Source organism: Molothrus aeneus, chromosome 2 (genome assembly GCF_037042795.1).
Source record: "Molothrus aeneus isolate 106 chromosome 2, BPBGC_Maene_1.0, whole genome shotgun sequence".
NCBI lineage: Eukaryota > Metazoa > Chordata > Aves > Passeriformes > Icteridae > Molothrus > Molothrus aeneus.
In genome coordinates this window covers 64,751,633-64,768,393 of record NC_089647.1, presented here as the reverse complement: position 1 = coordinate 64,768,393, position 16,761 = coordinate 64,751,633, and the positions used below count along the sequence as shown (strand labels likewise).

Genomic DNA, 16,761 nt, shown 5'->3' with positions numbered 1-16,761 from the left:
TTTTTCCGAACCTTGATCTGAACTGGATTATGGCGCTGATGCTAATATCATCCTTCTTTAAATACATTGTCTGTACTTCTGTGTAATGCTTGTTTCTGAGGTTCTTCTGCTTGTCTTCTTACTAAAAATTTAAAGAAACCCTATGGCAGGAAAGAAACCTTCAGGTTAGGCTAGAAGTAGAAGGTGCTTAGCACACATCAATGGTCTCAATGGCTGGAATGGTAAGCTAAAGAATCACAGAATGGTTGAGATTGGAAGGGGCCACTGCAAATTGTGCTGTCCAGCTCCCTACTCAAAGAACAAGAGGTTGCCCAGGCAAAAGTCCAAGATATTAAATTTTTGAATGTCTCCGAAAATGGAGGCTCTACAATCTCACTGGACATCCTATTCCAAAGGCTGATAACTCTTACAATAAAAAGTGGGGGGATTTCAATAATATAAAAAGATTCCCTGGATTTCCTATATCATAATTTCTGTCCATTACCTCTGTTTTTTTTACTAGATAACACAGACAAGAGTCTTGCTCCAAATTCTTTACTGCTCTCCTCCCCTGGTCAAATCAGTTATCTATACATATGCATAAGATTCCCCTGAGTCTTCTCCAAACTGAACAGTTCCAGGTCTGCCAGCCTCTACTCAATGACTTAAACCAAGAGACAGTAGCCCTTTACTTGACTCTCTCCAATAAATCCTTATCTCTCTTGTACTGAGGTGCCCAGAGCTGAATGCACTATTTAATTGTGGCCTCATCCACACTGAGGGGGAGGATCATCTCCCTGCTGTCAACACTTTTCCTAATGCAGCCCAGGATACCATTAAATTTCTGTACTGCAAGGTCACACTGACATCTCCTTTTCAACTCAGTGTCTGCCAATGCCTCAGGTCAGGTTTTTTTTTTTTTTTACAAAGCTGCTTTCCAGATGGTCAGCAGGAAGCATTTACTGGGACATGAGCTTATTCCTCCACAGGAATTTCCCTGGGGAAATATGTGTTTGATTTTGCTGGTTCCTATCTATCCAAGGCTCCAGTCCATTCATCTGAATGGCAGCACAACCATTGGGAATATCAGTCACTCCTCCTGGTTTTAAGTCATCTGCAAACTTGCTGAGGGTGCATGCCATCCTATTCTCTGGGTCATTAATGAGGGTGCTAAGCAGCATGGGCCTCAGTATTAATGCCTGATGCACACTGCTGGTAACTGGGTTTTGGGGTCGGGGATTTTCCTTGTATTGGGTTTGTGTGGCCAAGTTTTGGTAGAGGGGTTGGGGTGCAGACCGGCTTCTCTAAAAAGTTGCCAGAAGCTTCCCCCATATCCAACAGAGCCAATGCCAATCAGTTACAAGACAGATCTGCAGACAGTCAAGGCTGAGCCAGAGGTGGTAGTAGCAACTCTGTGATAAGATATTTAAGAAGGAAGAAGTCATTGTGCAGATTTAAGCATGCTGAGAGAAGACAGAAGTGAGAATATGTGAGAGAAGCAACTCTGGAAACAGCAAGGTCAGTGAAGAAGGAGGCAGAGGAGGTGCTCCAGGTGCTGGAGCTGAGATTCCCGTGAAGCCTGTTGTGAAGACTATGGTGAGTAAAGCTGCCCCCATGAAGCCTGTAGAGGTCAATGGTGGAGACCCAAGCCAGAGCAGATGTACACCTGAAAAAGGACTGTGAAACTTTGGGAAACCCATGCTGGAGCAGCTTTCTGGCAGGGTCCTATGCACTCATGAAGGGAAGAAACCATGCTTAAACAGATTTTCTGGCAGGACTTGTGACACTATTAGGACCCCAATGTTGAGTAGGCTGATCCTGAAAGACTGGATGTCATAGGAAAGAGACCCACAGTGGAACAGTTAATGAAGTACTGTAGCCTGTGGGAAAGACTGCCTCTAGAGAAGTTCATTGAGAATTGTCTCCTTTGGCAGGAATGCTATGCTGGAGCAGGGGAAGGACTGCAGGGACAGAGCAGTGACAGAAACAACATGTGATAAATTGACTGTAACTCTCACTCCCCATGTCCCTGCACTTCCGTCAGGGAGGAGGTAGAGCCCACGAAGGAGGAAAGGTATTTTTAAGATTTGTTTTACTTCTCATTATCCTTCTCTGAACATGATTAGTAATAAATTAATTTAATATTCTCAAGCTGAGTCTGTTTTTCCTGTGACAGTAATCAGTGAGTGATTTCTCCCTGTCCCTATCTCAACCCATGAACCTTTTTTTTTGTATTTCCTCTCCCCTGTCCTGCAATGGAGGGGAGTAATAGAGCAGATTTGATGGATACCTGGCATCCAATCACAGTAAACCCACCAAACCTCCAGGACTTAATTCTGTTTGTTACAGCCAAGACCTTCATCATCACACAAAAGTCAATCTATCATTATATAGATTTAGCTGAAGCTTTATCATCACTCCTTATACCAGAGTGGTGTTCAGTTTTTCACAGGAAATAAACAGCTAATTTAGAATACTTTGAAACACTGTTAATCATACTTGAAGTTTTTAATTACACACAATAATTTTGTGATGTTTTAAACATAATGTATTTATGGAATAATTAATTTATTTGTATGCAAGTAAATGTAATCATATTAATGCAATAAAGACAAATTAAAGCACCATATTTCTTCATTATATAAGTATCCGATCCCAGAATTAAAATACACCCAAATGCAATTAGAATTTAATGCAGTATTTTCCAAAAGGCATATTATCTCACTAGCACATAATCTTGCCAAGTTATTATCATAGTCCCTTATTCTGACTAAACACATCATAAAATTCCAAGGGGACCAAGGGAAGAAAAAGAGTAGAGAAAGCAGCTCTAGAAGAACACCTTCATATACTTCAACAGAACTTGAAAAATACTTGGATATGAGACTATCAGAAAACAGGAAGGACTTCTTTCTCCTCACAGATATGGGCAGCCATGAGTTTAGGTGCAAGCTCTGTCGGAGTGTCTCACAGGTCACACAGCTATGTGTGTCTAGTTTCCATGGGGAAAGTAGTAGTTCTCCCTCAGCTGGTCACCACACAGCTAGTAAAGAACAAAGGTTGAGACTTTCTGCTGCACAACAGCAAATTCTGTCTTTTTTCTGTGTAAGGGTTTGCTCCTTATAGAGATATCCCATCTGAGACAAAGCATAAGCTATCACTTAAGTTATGTGCGTACCAGGACTGTCTAGCTTGGATGAGTCTGACATTTGACTCAGAATGTCTGTTAACTACCCCAACTTACTGCCCTGACTCCTTGTCCAGAAAAAAAATTGCCTTTGCATTAAAGTTTTAAAAATTCTGTCCACTGCAATCACAAATTCCTCTATCTATTGTGTGAACCAACCCTTAGGAGTTCCTGCTGCCATGCAGACTAAACTAAAGTCGTTAGACTTTGCAAATCATTATTAGGGGCATTATCCAAGAAACCTGCTGCAATTCAATCCCAGAATGGGCAGAATAGAAGAAGAAATTATCTAGAAAATGGTATTTTTGAGTTGCAAGGCACAGAATCTATAATTGCTTATCCAATATGGAAAAAACCCATGACTGAAATGCACCCACACATCCATTTTATACCTGGTTGAAAAAGTCATCTGACACAAGGTCCAGGATAGGGGACAGAACCATTCTCATACTGGTGACGTAATAAAGGTATAGGAATACTGTATTGAGAATAACTGGTAGGCTGGCTGGGTTTCCGTGGGTTTCCACTAGCTGCAAGGTGCATTCTGTGGAGAAGGCTCTGAACTACTCTGAACCAGTAGGCTTTGGCAAGATCTAGCACTGCCATAAGCTAACTCATCTTCAATTAAACATGCAGCAAGGCAAGGGAGCTCCCAGCACCCTGATTTATACCTACTCAGGAAAGAGAACTGGAGGCATAAAAAAAAAATGGAAAAAACGTCTCCAGAGAAATTGCGGGACACTTGCAGAGTGCATTCACCATTTTTTCCCCTGAAACCACATCCCCCAGAGATGCTGTGGCTCTGCCATCTCTCTCTGCAACTAGGACCCATCAGACATGCCCAGTACTGGACCGATGAACCAAGCAGAGGAACCAGGCAAATACTGGAGACAGATGTGTTTACCTTCCCCCATTCCAAGGTAGCATTGCTTAATGTTCCTCTTATGTAAAGTAACCTGAAATCTGTCATTGCTTTCAATGAGTGATCTCTAAAGGTCATATGCAACCTAAATATTTCTATGGTTATAGAGGTTTGTTGCTTTTTTTTTTAGCTCACATGATATTCAACAATTATTATACAGTATTTACATAAGCAGTCATGTAATTTAGCCTACATTCATAAAAACTTTTAAATACTGATCTGTAGTCCATGGTTCATCTCTCCTTAGCTCTCTCTTCTATGGTCACTCAAATCACAAAAGAAGATCACAAAAAAAGATCACAAGCAAGATAGACATCTGCTGACAATGCCTCTAACATACAAAGTGGCTGTATCCAAAGTAAGGGGCTGAATAAAAAAATCTCTAATCTGAGGATAAAGTAGTCTTGTCAGTGCTCTCACTGGGAAATCATCTGTGCAAGCAAAAACCTTCTGATGATTCTCCAGCACAATATTTCCAAATTCCAACAGTTTTCTCAGGTGTGATGTCCACTAGTACAACACTGAGCTCAACTTTACAAAGCCTATCTGGTCTTTAGGCCAGAGATGTAATTATTAAGAGTTTAACATTTGGCAAAAGAAATAAAACGTAAATTTGCCTCTCAGGTGCTAGCTACTACACATGTCATTGCTCTACTGCCTGAAATACTCCTTCTCCTTGAGATTTTGGAACCGTGACTAGAAAACTTTCTTTGCCACCCCTACTGTTTCTACACTAACAAGTATTCTGTATTTTAACACATTTTTTTGCTAACTGAGTTTCCGAGTGAATAAAAAATATTTTCCAAAGACCTGGACTCGAGGTCATGTATCGAGTACTCCACTTGTGTGTCAGTCTGGTTATGGTTAGACTTAACAAAAGCAGACTGGTCACATCCATACAATGAGTTCTTATCCTTGATTTCCTACATGCACACCAGGTAGTCTCAATGTGTTGGTTTTATTCTGGTCTGTTTTTTTTGGTTTCAAGATTTTGAAATAATATTTTTGCACACCACAAGGGCAGTATTTTTATCATATGATAGCACAACCTTTTTTATGGGTACTGAAATGTGATATAAATACATGTACAGGTGTCAAAGGGTACAAAGCTTACAAGGCTGACATTTGAGCAACGTATACCATTAAAGACAAACACTGTCTCATCTAAGTATTGCTTTTGGCGGTAATTGTGCATACTGGCTTTGAAATTGCACAAAGCAGAAGCAGAGAAAAGTAGCATGGTGGACTGTCCAGGAAAACAGTGTTCAAGCTTGTTTCATAATATTTCTTTTTTTAGAAGCACAGATATACCACATTATTTTTCCCACAATTCAAGTTAAAATTGGATCTTTGAAGGAAAACCTCCAAGAGAAAGAATTTGTTAGCATATTCTGAAAGTATTTCATACAAATTATTCTCAGAAATGTTGTATTACTTGTTAATCTAGATGCAAAAAATAAGTCTGTCACAAGATCACTTGTATATGACTTTAATATTAATTATATCAGCATCCATTTTCTAATAATATCTCCTAGTATTCTATGGTAAAAAGTGTTAATCTAACTTTTGAAATACTAAAATAAGTTGTTCTCTGTGATATTTAATACCTCAATATAGCAGACATCTACAGATATTCATTATGTACTGCAACATTAATTTACTAGGCTTCAGGGATCTGAAATACCAACATCCATGCTTCAGCACTTCTGCAAGACCTCTGCACTAAGCCTAAAAGGCTGCTTGATGCCTCTTTTCATCCATTACTTGCTGATGTTTGGCCAACAACAAAAAATACTGTTTTTTTCTAAACTCTTCAGTCCTGCTGCAAAATCTCCCAAAGCACCTGGTTCTTACTTATATTACATTGTTCCTTCTCTTGAAGTATCTTTTTCCATTCATGGAGGTCTCTGTGCTGTTCTTGGAGAGCTTTCTCCTAACCTCCTAGGGCCTTTTTCTTCTTTGAAAGGGCATTTTCCCTTCTTGCAGAGTAAATTTCTGCTCACTGAGAGAGGAGAATTTTTCTTTACAAACAGCTTTTTCCTCCACCTGACTGGCTTTGTTGTCCTCTTGAAGAGCTCTAAGCTGGTCCTTGAAGGCTTTGTGTTTTTCTCAGAAAGCTAAAATCTCATCCTGAAGAGCTTTTCCCTTCAATGCAAATGCTCATTCATATCCTTTGAGAGACGTAATCTCTTCTCTGAGGGCTTTATTTTGTTGGCAAGCCTTTTGCTGTTTCTCAAGGTTCTTTGTTTCCTCTGAAGAGTCCTTATGCTTCCTTTGAAGGATTTTATTCTGTTCCCAAAGGACTTTGTTCTGTCTGTGGACACTTAGATTCTCCTGATAGTAGGCTTTGTTCTCAATATGAAAACTTTGTGCTTTTGCCGAAAATTTTGATTCTCTTCTTGAAAGACCAGATTCTCCTTCCAGTTTGGTTAAATCATGCCACATGACAGGAGCTGGCAAATAGGAGTAGGAGCAGCAGTGATAAATTGCTGATGTTCCTCAAAGAATATTTATCCTTTGAGTCAGATACTTTCCCACTTACTGCACCACTCAGGGGCTGTGCTGTGGTCCAGGTGATTCCACCTTCCATATGCAGTAGTCATGGAACAGAGAATAGAGGTTAAGTGTCCAAGTAAGTAAGTAAATAAATAAATATAGTATTAAATCTAAAAATAAAAATAACAGTAAATCAATACTGACATTTGACAAACACTGTATATTTTTGCATGTGCTGAAGTATGTTCAGCAGATTAAATTTCACAAGGCTAACTTGATTATACTATTTCCTCTTAGAGTCCTTTCAGAGTCCAAAAACTTCATCAATTGTTCTCATTAACTTGTTTATGACTGAGGTAAGGTAGCAATAAACACTTTTAATTATTGTTTATTCCTTATTCCACCCTGCTGCAACAATGTTATGTTGTTTGGATTGAAGCAAATGTACAGACTAAGTAGGATTTTTATAAATTTAAATTCAATATAAAGGACAATATTTTTAAAATCAAGCATGTTTTGTATATATGCCTGGTGTTTACTTGGAAACACTAAACAATTAGTTAACATGCTGCTCAATCACATAATTTATACATACAGCTAAATGCAAACACATATTCTAGCTGTTCAGAGAAACTATATTATATCTGTGGAGTACCCAGAAGAAAAATTACAATAAATTAAGGAAATAATGCAATAGCTACCATTGTGTTATCCTTGAATCAGTTTGCTGTCTGGCAGCTCATGACAGACCTGTCAGTGAGGCTATCCTCAATGATGTAATTTCAAAAGACATAGCAGTAGTGACACAGCATTAAGAGGCAGTGGTAATCAAATCAGTTGTGTCTATATGAACTAAAGCATTAGGGTTTGTATGTCTAGGGTTCTCTAGCAAGTCAGTCTTTATTTTCATGAGTATTTTTTATATTTCTCCATCCATTATGTTAATTCAAAACATTATTTTCCATCTGGCTAAATTTTATTTTTTTTTTGCCAATGGTATTGATGGCTGCCATGAAATATTTTCATACATAGACTCTAAAAGTGAGCTTTTGCTTCTAGCTACCTTGGTGCAAATTTGGGGTAACTGTAGTTATTTCTAAATTATAAGAAATTCCATTGATGAAACAATATATGGTCTCTATATTATTCAAAATAGACTAGCATTAGTATTCATAATTCCAAATATTTGATTAGATTTAACAAATGCACATGAAAAGAGAGAATTAAATAATAAAAGAGCTTCATGGTAGGGTGTTTGCAATCTTCATTGCCTCCCAGGTTACATTCTTTTTTCCAGCTCAAACAGGATCCATGTAATTTATGACAATCGCTTTGCTTTGTTTGAAAAGAGGATGAATTACTTCAGACACATGAACATCTTAGATTACACTGGTAACTTGTCTACTCCTTATGAATTTTGAGGGACAGAGGAATACTATATTCCAACTAAAGTATAAACCTGTTTCCAATATTTGTGATTCGATAAAGGCGACTGATATGTGGGGCTTTTTTAATCATGCATTATGTGTTCAGGATATTAAAAAAAGTCCAGTGAGCTTACAATTAAATTTGGCAATTCTGTTTAAATCACTACACACATCACATCATTTCTTTGTACTGTCCCTCAGCTCTGTTCTTTATGTTAATTAGGTAGGGGACTGAAATATGGCATGTAAAATGTTCAGTAATCTCAGGAGATGAATATATACAATTCCCACTGAAAACTTTACAAGATGATCAGCCCTCTGAATCCTTTCCTCCAGGATATTTGATTCCCCTGCCTGCTCACTCAAATTAAATAGGCAATGCAGATGAGTAATACTGAAACCTATAATATCAAACAAGATCAGTATCTTGGGTTCATATATCTTTCCCAGGCTTTTTACCTCACTTTAAGTCCCCAAGAACTATTTAAATCTTATTTCTTCCAAGCTTATCAGCAAGATATATCTGAATATTATAGCTCAGTTAATTTTTTTCAGCTTCTTTAAAAATGTCAAAGTGATTAAAAAGAGGTAGTTCATGTAAATCGGTAGCTCTTGTAGTTGTTTCCATATTAAAATATAAAGTTTAAAGTAACACTGGTTATTTTGACATGTAGGTCCCCTTATTTTATAATTTAGAAATATAAGTAGTAGGAAAAAGCCGTCAGTTTCAACAAGTGACAAAGACTAAGGCCATATTTCCTCCTCAATCTACAAAGTAAAAGAAAGAATAATCTGAGGTTTGAAAAGGAGGGAATTTTACGAATGCACTCCAGAACTGGACTAAAACAATGCAGCTGAAATTATACCAATAATTATTTACTCCACTAGAAATGAAGGCAAACTTATCCTAACTCAGCTTCATGATGTTTTCTTGAGTCCTGTCACTAGCCATGACAGTGAAGACATTGGTAGCTGCCCCTGCACTTCCCATCATGATGTTGAAGACTCTGATGACATCTCCCCTCAGTCTCCTCCAGGATGAACAAGCCAAGTGACCTCCACCACTTATAAGGCTTCCTCTCTAGCCTCTTCACTATCCTCATGGCCCTCTTCTCGATGCTTTCTAGTAGCACAATGTCTTTCTTATATTGTGGCACCAAAAGCTGCCCACAATACACAAGGTGAGGCTGCCCCTTATCAGAGCAGAGCAGGACAATCCCCTTCCTTGCCTGGCTAGGGGTGCTGTGTCTGATGCGCCCCAGGACAGGGTTGGCCCTCCTGGCTGCCAGGGCACGACTGACTCATGCTCAACTTCCCACCGACTGGGACACCCCAATCTCTTTCTGCAGTGCTGCCCTCCAGCCAGTCTCTCATCCCTCAGTCTATTGACACAAACTGTGTGGCCCCATCAAAGGTGAGAAATCTGGCACTTGCCCTTTTACTGTTGGCATTTGCCCATCTCTCTAATTTGTTGAGTTTCTCTGCAGAGCCTTTCTGCCCTTGAGGGAGTGGATCACACTGCTGTTATCAAAGTACATGGGAAATATAGAGAATGTGAATAGAGGGTTCTAAGATGACTAAAGTAAAGATTAAAGGCTGTTTTTATAATATTTCAAATATTTCAAATATAATATTTATCTTAGTATTGTAAACAATTTTTGCAGTGAGGTCTATGATTGAAGGCTGTGAGATTATATCATTGCAATGCATGCTGCTGAGGATTATTTCAACATGACAATATGTGTAAAACCTAACATGATAGTGAAAATAGTGGCCTAGGCAAACTGATTTCAGTTTACCAGTTCTTAATTCTGGTTGTTCTGATCAGAAAGTAAAAAATACTCTTTTAAAAATAAAGGTTTCGTCTACAAATTTTACAATGCAGTGAAATACAACAATCCAAACCTTTTAATGACACCCACTCTGAGTGGATGTACAGCAAAACAGAACACACGCAGCCTTTGTGAAAGAAACAGAAAAAGGACTTGAGATCCTGCCTTAATCTACACAAAAACTGAACTATAAACTACTCTCACAACTTTTTTAAATGCCCCCATTGCCCACATTTAGTTTCACCGCTCAGTGGAAACGAGTTGCAGAGCAGATATTTTCTTAACTTTCCAGGTGACACTAGCTAACAATTCTGATCAAACTCTGACCCCAGAATAGCTAGGCTTGCAAAAAATGCAAAGTACAGGAAAAGAAAAACAGCATAGTTCACAAAATAAGCTTATAAAATCAAAATCACACCCATTTTACAGCTTGTATTGCATATGCCAGTTGCTGCTGGAAAAAGCTAAAAACTCAGACTGGAACCTAAAAACCTAACTGCCATATTTGGCCCATCTGGCACTTTTACCATTCTGACAATTTTATGCTGATGTAGCTTCTTTTTTAGGTCATTCAAACTTATGATTTCTCTCCCAAGTGGATATGAAATTTATGTTGTTGCTTCCAGGAGACTGAAAACCTGGGCTAAGACAGATCTTTGCTCTACCTGCCGGAGATTAGCAGAGTACCACAGAGAGCAAAAGCTGATGGTGCTGTACATCTGTGCATTCAGCATTCGGTGGCACTAAGCCACTAGTCTCTTTTCTGCATGACCAACTGACTAATTACTATACTTGGCCTTTCTGAATCCCTTCAATTAATGCAATGTGCAGTTGCACACAGTAATGGAGTCACCCATACAGAACAGAATCTGGGCCAAAATTAGGCTCTAAGTCCCAGAAGCACCTGTTACAAACACAGAATGTCCAGATGGTCTGGTCTTTGTGGGAAAGTGTCAAGAATTGACTTATCTGTCTTTCTTACTTTGAATTTAAGGTCATAAACATGATTCTTTTGAATCAGAAAGCCAATCATATTTAGGAAAAAAACCCAACAAAACAAACCAAACAAACAAAGAAAACGGAAGGAAGGAAGGAAGGAAGGAAGGAAGGAAGGAAGGAAGGAAGGAAGGAAGGAAGGAAGGAAGGAAGGAAGGAAGGAAGGAAGGAAGGAAGGAAGGATGAGAACCTTAGGATAAATCCAAAACCCACTCCATTTTTAAATCTTAATAACCCAGTCAAGCTCGTTGTTATTGTGTTCTGGGCAGGCAAAAGGGATGAGCCTGTGATTACAATGCAATCTTCAATATAATTAGATAGATTTATTTAAACACAGCTGCAAACCATAAAAATGTGAAATATTTAGTGACTGTGAATTCCGCAGTTTGTAAACTCAGACTTAAATTACTTATCATCTATTTGCTTTGGTTTTTCTTAGAAACACTAGAAAATACTGTCCTTCTTTCACTCTCACCCTCTTGTTTTTTAAGAATATGAGTTATTTGTGTTTATAACAGTGGGGATTGTTCCTGAATGTTAATTAATTTTCTAACAGTGAACTGCTTCATTCATGAGTGTCTCTTCTTCATTGGCAATAACCATGGAATTTGCATTCCATGCCTTCTGAGCTGCATGAGATGGAGAAAGAAATACAGAATTTTATGTCAGATCCCAAAAAGCAGTTGGGATATCTCAAGAAATAAGCAAGAATAATGGCAGTCATGGTTTCCTAATAAGATTATTTTAATGGAACAAATAATGGATAATATTAACAATAGTATAAGTAATAACCACCTGGTTTATGCATTGCTTTAAGCTCCTAATTTCCTATTTTATGTCTCCTTCCTTCCTTCCTTCCTTCTTCTATATCTGATTCAGTGTAAGAGAAGTAAAAGAAAGAAAGAGAAAGAGTGAACTGAGGAAGGGAGAGAGGAAGATATTTCAGTAGAAGGAAAAATTGCATAAAGCATATTTTCTGCCCACAATCATTTAATATGTATCAAATATTTGTTATTCTACTTCATGTCTATAAACTTTGAAAGCTTAAAGCAGTAACTGCCATATCCCTGCATGTTCACTTAACACAGAAAAAGAAATCACAATTAGCTTTCTGAGTTCCTAACTCGAATTTTAACAAGAGTAGTAATGAATTTGTATCAGTCATATGGGAAACATGCCTATTTTTATTATTCATAAGTTCTGAAATAATATTGGCTACTATAAATATGTAGGAGACATCCAGTACTTTTAATCATAAATTACAGTAGCTAAGAGCTACCAGCAATAATTATGGAATTTTTTTTATTTGATGCATTATTTGCCTTAGACTTTTGAGGAACTTTAATATAGACGGAAGGATTTCTGTATTTTCAATGGCTCAAGAGACATATGCTATTTGAAATAAATCTAAATTAAGTGATTCAAATGATGCTTTAAAATGTGAATACTAAATATTTTACTGTATTTTTTGAACTCTTTTTACAGAACCAATATTTGAATTTTAAAATGTGAAAAGACCATGGAAGTGGCATGAGGAAAGGATTATCCCAGGGACAGAAAATGCAGTATTTGCTCTTAGTTGTAAAAAGTGATAGGAAAGCTAAGATGTTATTTTTGTAAAACAAATGGAAATACAACATAGGGCAACGCTGTTAACATTTCAGAAAGGCTGAGTGATGCCACATTATGCCTCATCCTCACTTTATTCATTTAGAAAACAGATGGAATACTGCATACCGTGAGTTCTCAGAAAGAACAGTAGATCCACTGGGGAAGGGCTACAGCTGTGGGCACTTACCTGGACATTTTTTTATAAAAGTATATCTGTGCATTCACCTGGTCATAGGTAAGCAATCAGATGTGGAGCAGAGCTCACCTTCAAAGCCACATATGTAAGTAAGTGGGTGTCATAACAGAAAAACACTGGGCCAGATCCAACAACCTGACAGAGGTGAGGCTGCTGCAGCACTGTGCTCCTGGGTGCAACCTGTAGCAAAGCTGAGCATATACAACCAGTAGGCACATGCATTTGGTCAGACATGTTCACCACATATATCATGGTGTCATAGAATGGTTTGGGTTGGAAAGGAGCTTAAAGATCATCTAGTTCCAAACCCTCTGCCATGGTCAGGGACACCTTTCACTAGGCCAGAGTAAGCTCAAAGCCCCATATAACCTGGCCTTGAATGCTTCCAGGGATGGAGCATCCACAACTTCTCTGGACAACATATTCCAGTGCCTTACCACTCTCACAGTAAAGAACTTCCTTCTAATATCTAGTGTAAATCTACTTTAGTTTGAATCTATTCTCCCTTGGGCAAATAGCCCATTTCTGTCTTTGTTGTAGGCTTCCTTCAGGTACTGGAAGGCTGTGATTAGGTCACACTCACATTCTTTTTTCCAGAGTGAAAGAAAATATACAAATGTACTAAACAGCAAACTATTGACACGACTTGGCTTTTTTACCCCCTTACTCATTTATTTATCCATCCTTGCCCCTCCCCAAATCACGTAAATCCATTTTTCCTTCCTTTCATTCCTCCTCAAAACATCCCATATTAAGTCATGTGCACTGCTGAAGCAGTCACCACTCAGCCACTGTGTGGCTCTGTTGCCACCTGGTGCTGAAGGTGGAGCAACTGAGGTTCTTGTCAATTATAGATCCCTTGGGGTGGATTAAAGTGAAATGACACTGAATTGCTGGTGTTTATATATGTATATGTACAGCAGGCTTGTTTTAGAAGAATTTGGTTGCATTGGAAAGGAGATATGTAACTGTTTTGATTATTATCTATATAAAAGTATAAAGATATCACTTAAAAAAATATGTAAGGAAAATAAAGAAAGAGAAAGACAGGATAAGGGCAGGTAGCAAAGATATCACCTGTGAATCCAGCAACAAGGCTTGTTTGTTGCAATTTCTATATCCATTGGTCACATTCTTGATCCATCAGGCATGGAGGAAGCTCCCAAACCACAAAGTTCAACAGGTTCAAGTGGGAATGCCCAGGTACCTCCCCTGGGGAGGAAGTTTTACACTGTCTATTGCAATCCTGTGGATCATGTGCAGTCCTCTAGTTGAAAGGCCCTAGAAATGGGTCCGGAGGCACTTCAGTGATCTTTGATGGTTTGTGATCCCTTCTAAGATATGACAGCTGCTTCTCACTCCCGCATAGTTAAACAGTTATGTTCCATCAGAAGGGGTAAAATTCCTCAATCCTATGTATGAATGTCCTTATACCTTCCCAGCGGGAAGTTTTCTGACCTGGGACAGCTGTGCAAGAGAGGACACTGGCATGGTAAAAACTATCCCACTTTGGAGGGTCTGCTTCTTATCAGACTTTTGGCTGAAAACCAGTTTCTTGCTAAATGAAGGTTCTTTAGTCCTGGTTATTAGTAATGAGGGGAGAGTATCATTTGAGCTCCCATTCCTGCTATTGTCTTTCTGTGCTCTGTTGTGATTGTGGAGGTAACCTCTTACCACATTAATTAGTACATATATCTGCTAGCACACAGACGGTCTGTGCAGTAGTCTGTTCCCAGAACCAGCTTTCTGCAATGAAAAATGTGAACTGACTGAGAGTGACCGTGACTAATCACAACTGCATAAAAATATGTATTTTAAAGCCACTGCTTCTATTGGACAGATGTGATGCTGGTGAAACTGCTGTGCCAACTGCTGTATCATCACCTCATACAATTGATTTAGAACAAGGAGTATTGCAAGAATTTAGCTACACTTTAACGTGAATAATTACGCAAAAAGAAATCTATTTATCTTCCTGAATAATAACAGTTAGTAAATGAATCTTTCTAGTTGTTAAGGGCAAACTATATATATAATAGAAACTTATTTATAAATTTATATATACACACTATAATAGATACATGCAATATTATATATGTATGATTAAAAATGACAAATTACATGGTTTCATGTCTTTTTTTTTGTTTATTTTCATCTCACATGATGTGAAATTTATCCCAACTTAATTCTGATGTCTAACAGCTAAGTATTTAAATCCAAGTAAGTCATGACAGATTTTCTTCATAGTCATGTCAGAGAAATACATACCTCCAGGGTGAGATACATCTATTAACACAGGTGTCTAAGAGAAGTAAAATGAATCATCACTATCATCTAGATGGGTTTACTTTTGTTCATTAATTTTTAAGCTGACTAGCAAAGCTTAGATATCTGTATTTTAGGTAAATAAAGTAGCTAGAATCCAGCATCATGGAACAAAGGTACAAAGGAGCTGTCAGAGAATTTCTCCACATCCATCTCAAATGTGAATTTTTTTTTTATTACATCCTTTCCATAAGGCAAAATGCAATAAATGATCCAGAAATTAAATGTTGATAGCATTTTCTATTTCCTTTGAAAATGACTTTGTGAAATTCATAGTCATGGGCACCCAGGTAATTTAAAAGAATAAGACCTAATTTCCTGGAACATACCAAATCAGTATCTGACAGAGAAAAGATATTTTTACAGTATCTTCCTAACTTGATTTGACATAAATATGAAGGAAGAATTAACATCCCAAAGCATGTCATGCCTCCACTCCTACCTGTTCAATCAGAGACAGGCTGAAGCTGTAGCTCTCCTCATCATTCTTAATAACAGCAAAAGATCCTCTGCCCAAAGATGCACCTGAAATCAAAAACCTCATTTAATTATACTTGCTTAAAAAAAACCATAACCTTTCTAAGAATCATTAACAGTTTACTATACTCAGACCTCTTCATCTGCATCTGCCTCTCTGAATAAACACCATGACAGAACTTGAAATTAGATTAATACCCTATATTTGGATTAGTTGCATAGAATCCCTTCACAATAAAATGGATACTTAAAAGATGTAATCCATCTTTTCCGAAATTTGGCATCTAAAATAGACTGTATCAATTGTTCCTCATTGTGGGAGACTGGAGGAGAGCTGACTGGCTTAAAACAATCAGTTTGGAAGTGGTGGGGAACAGGGCAAGCTCAGCCATACGTGGGAATGCTCTGCTCCCCCCGGCACCCCTGAGCCTTCTTGTGCTGTGACCAGCGCTGTAATGGGGGTGGTCGGCTGCAAGGGCCAGCTGGGAACATTGCGGCTCTGTGTGAAATGCGGGCACAAGATTTTGGTGCTGAAATCAGCATTAACTGAGCTGGAGGAGGGACCCAGCAGACCAGAACAGATAACAGTTACAGTGATGTGTGCTGTGAGGTGTGCTTGACCACCCCTGGGTTTGGAAGCAGCTGAGATAACGCTGAATCCTAGAGTGGTGACTTTCTCTTTCTCTCTTTCTCTTTCTCTTTCTCTTTCTCTTTCTCTTTCTCTTTCTCTTTCTCTTTCTCTTTCTCTTTCTCTTTCTCTTTCTCTTTCTCTTTCTCTTTCTCTTTCTCTTTCTCTTTCTCTTTCTCTCTCTCTCTCTTTCTCCTTTCTTTCTCTCTTTCTCTCTCTTGTTCCTTCTTCTCCTATCTTCTCCTTGAAAGATATTTTAAGCCAGGCCAAAAATTTCCAGTCAATATCTTGTTAAGTGCCTTGTTGTGTCTGGATAAGTTAAAGACTGCTAATTGAAAATTTGCCACATGACATATTCAGTTGGAATGTTCTAAATGTTGCAAGAAAAATTGAACCTCATGAGAATTTTGTTGTTTTTTCTGAGCACCACCCAGAGTAAATCCAAGTGTGTTCCCCTAAACCCAATGAGTGGACTGTGGCACGGCACTTGTTTATTGTACATCTCTGAATACAGAAACCTAAAATTACTTTCTCAGTTGTAGGTATGTGCTCCGAATCTTTTTCCAGTTGTTCTGAATGTTCTCCTCTACTTGGTATAAAAAATCATTAGCACTCTACTTGGTATAAAGATCACTATAACTCTGTCTTTTTGCTCAAATCAGTATTTCACAAAATATTTCTTCAG

General features: G+C 38.2%; 1 protein-coding gene across 1 annotated transcript; it reads right to left on the bottom strand.

Annotated features, from left to right (window-relative positions):
• Positions 1–5,901: 5,901 nt before the first annotated feature.
• Positions 5,902–15,940, bottom strand: CCDC70 (coiled-coil domain containing 70). The gene is given in 5 exon segments (XM_066571777.1): positions 5,902–6,065; positions 6,068–6,454; positions 6,457–6,505; positions 15,414–15,480; positions 15,843–15,940. Coding segments are annotated over 5 exon segments (765 nt in total).
• Between the last annotated feature and the right edge of the window lie 821 nt (positions 15,941–16,761).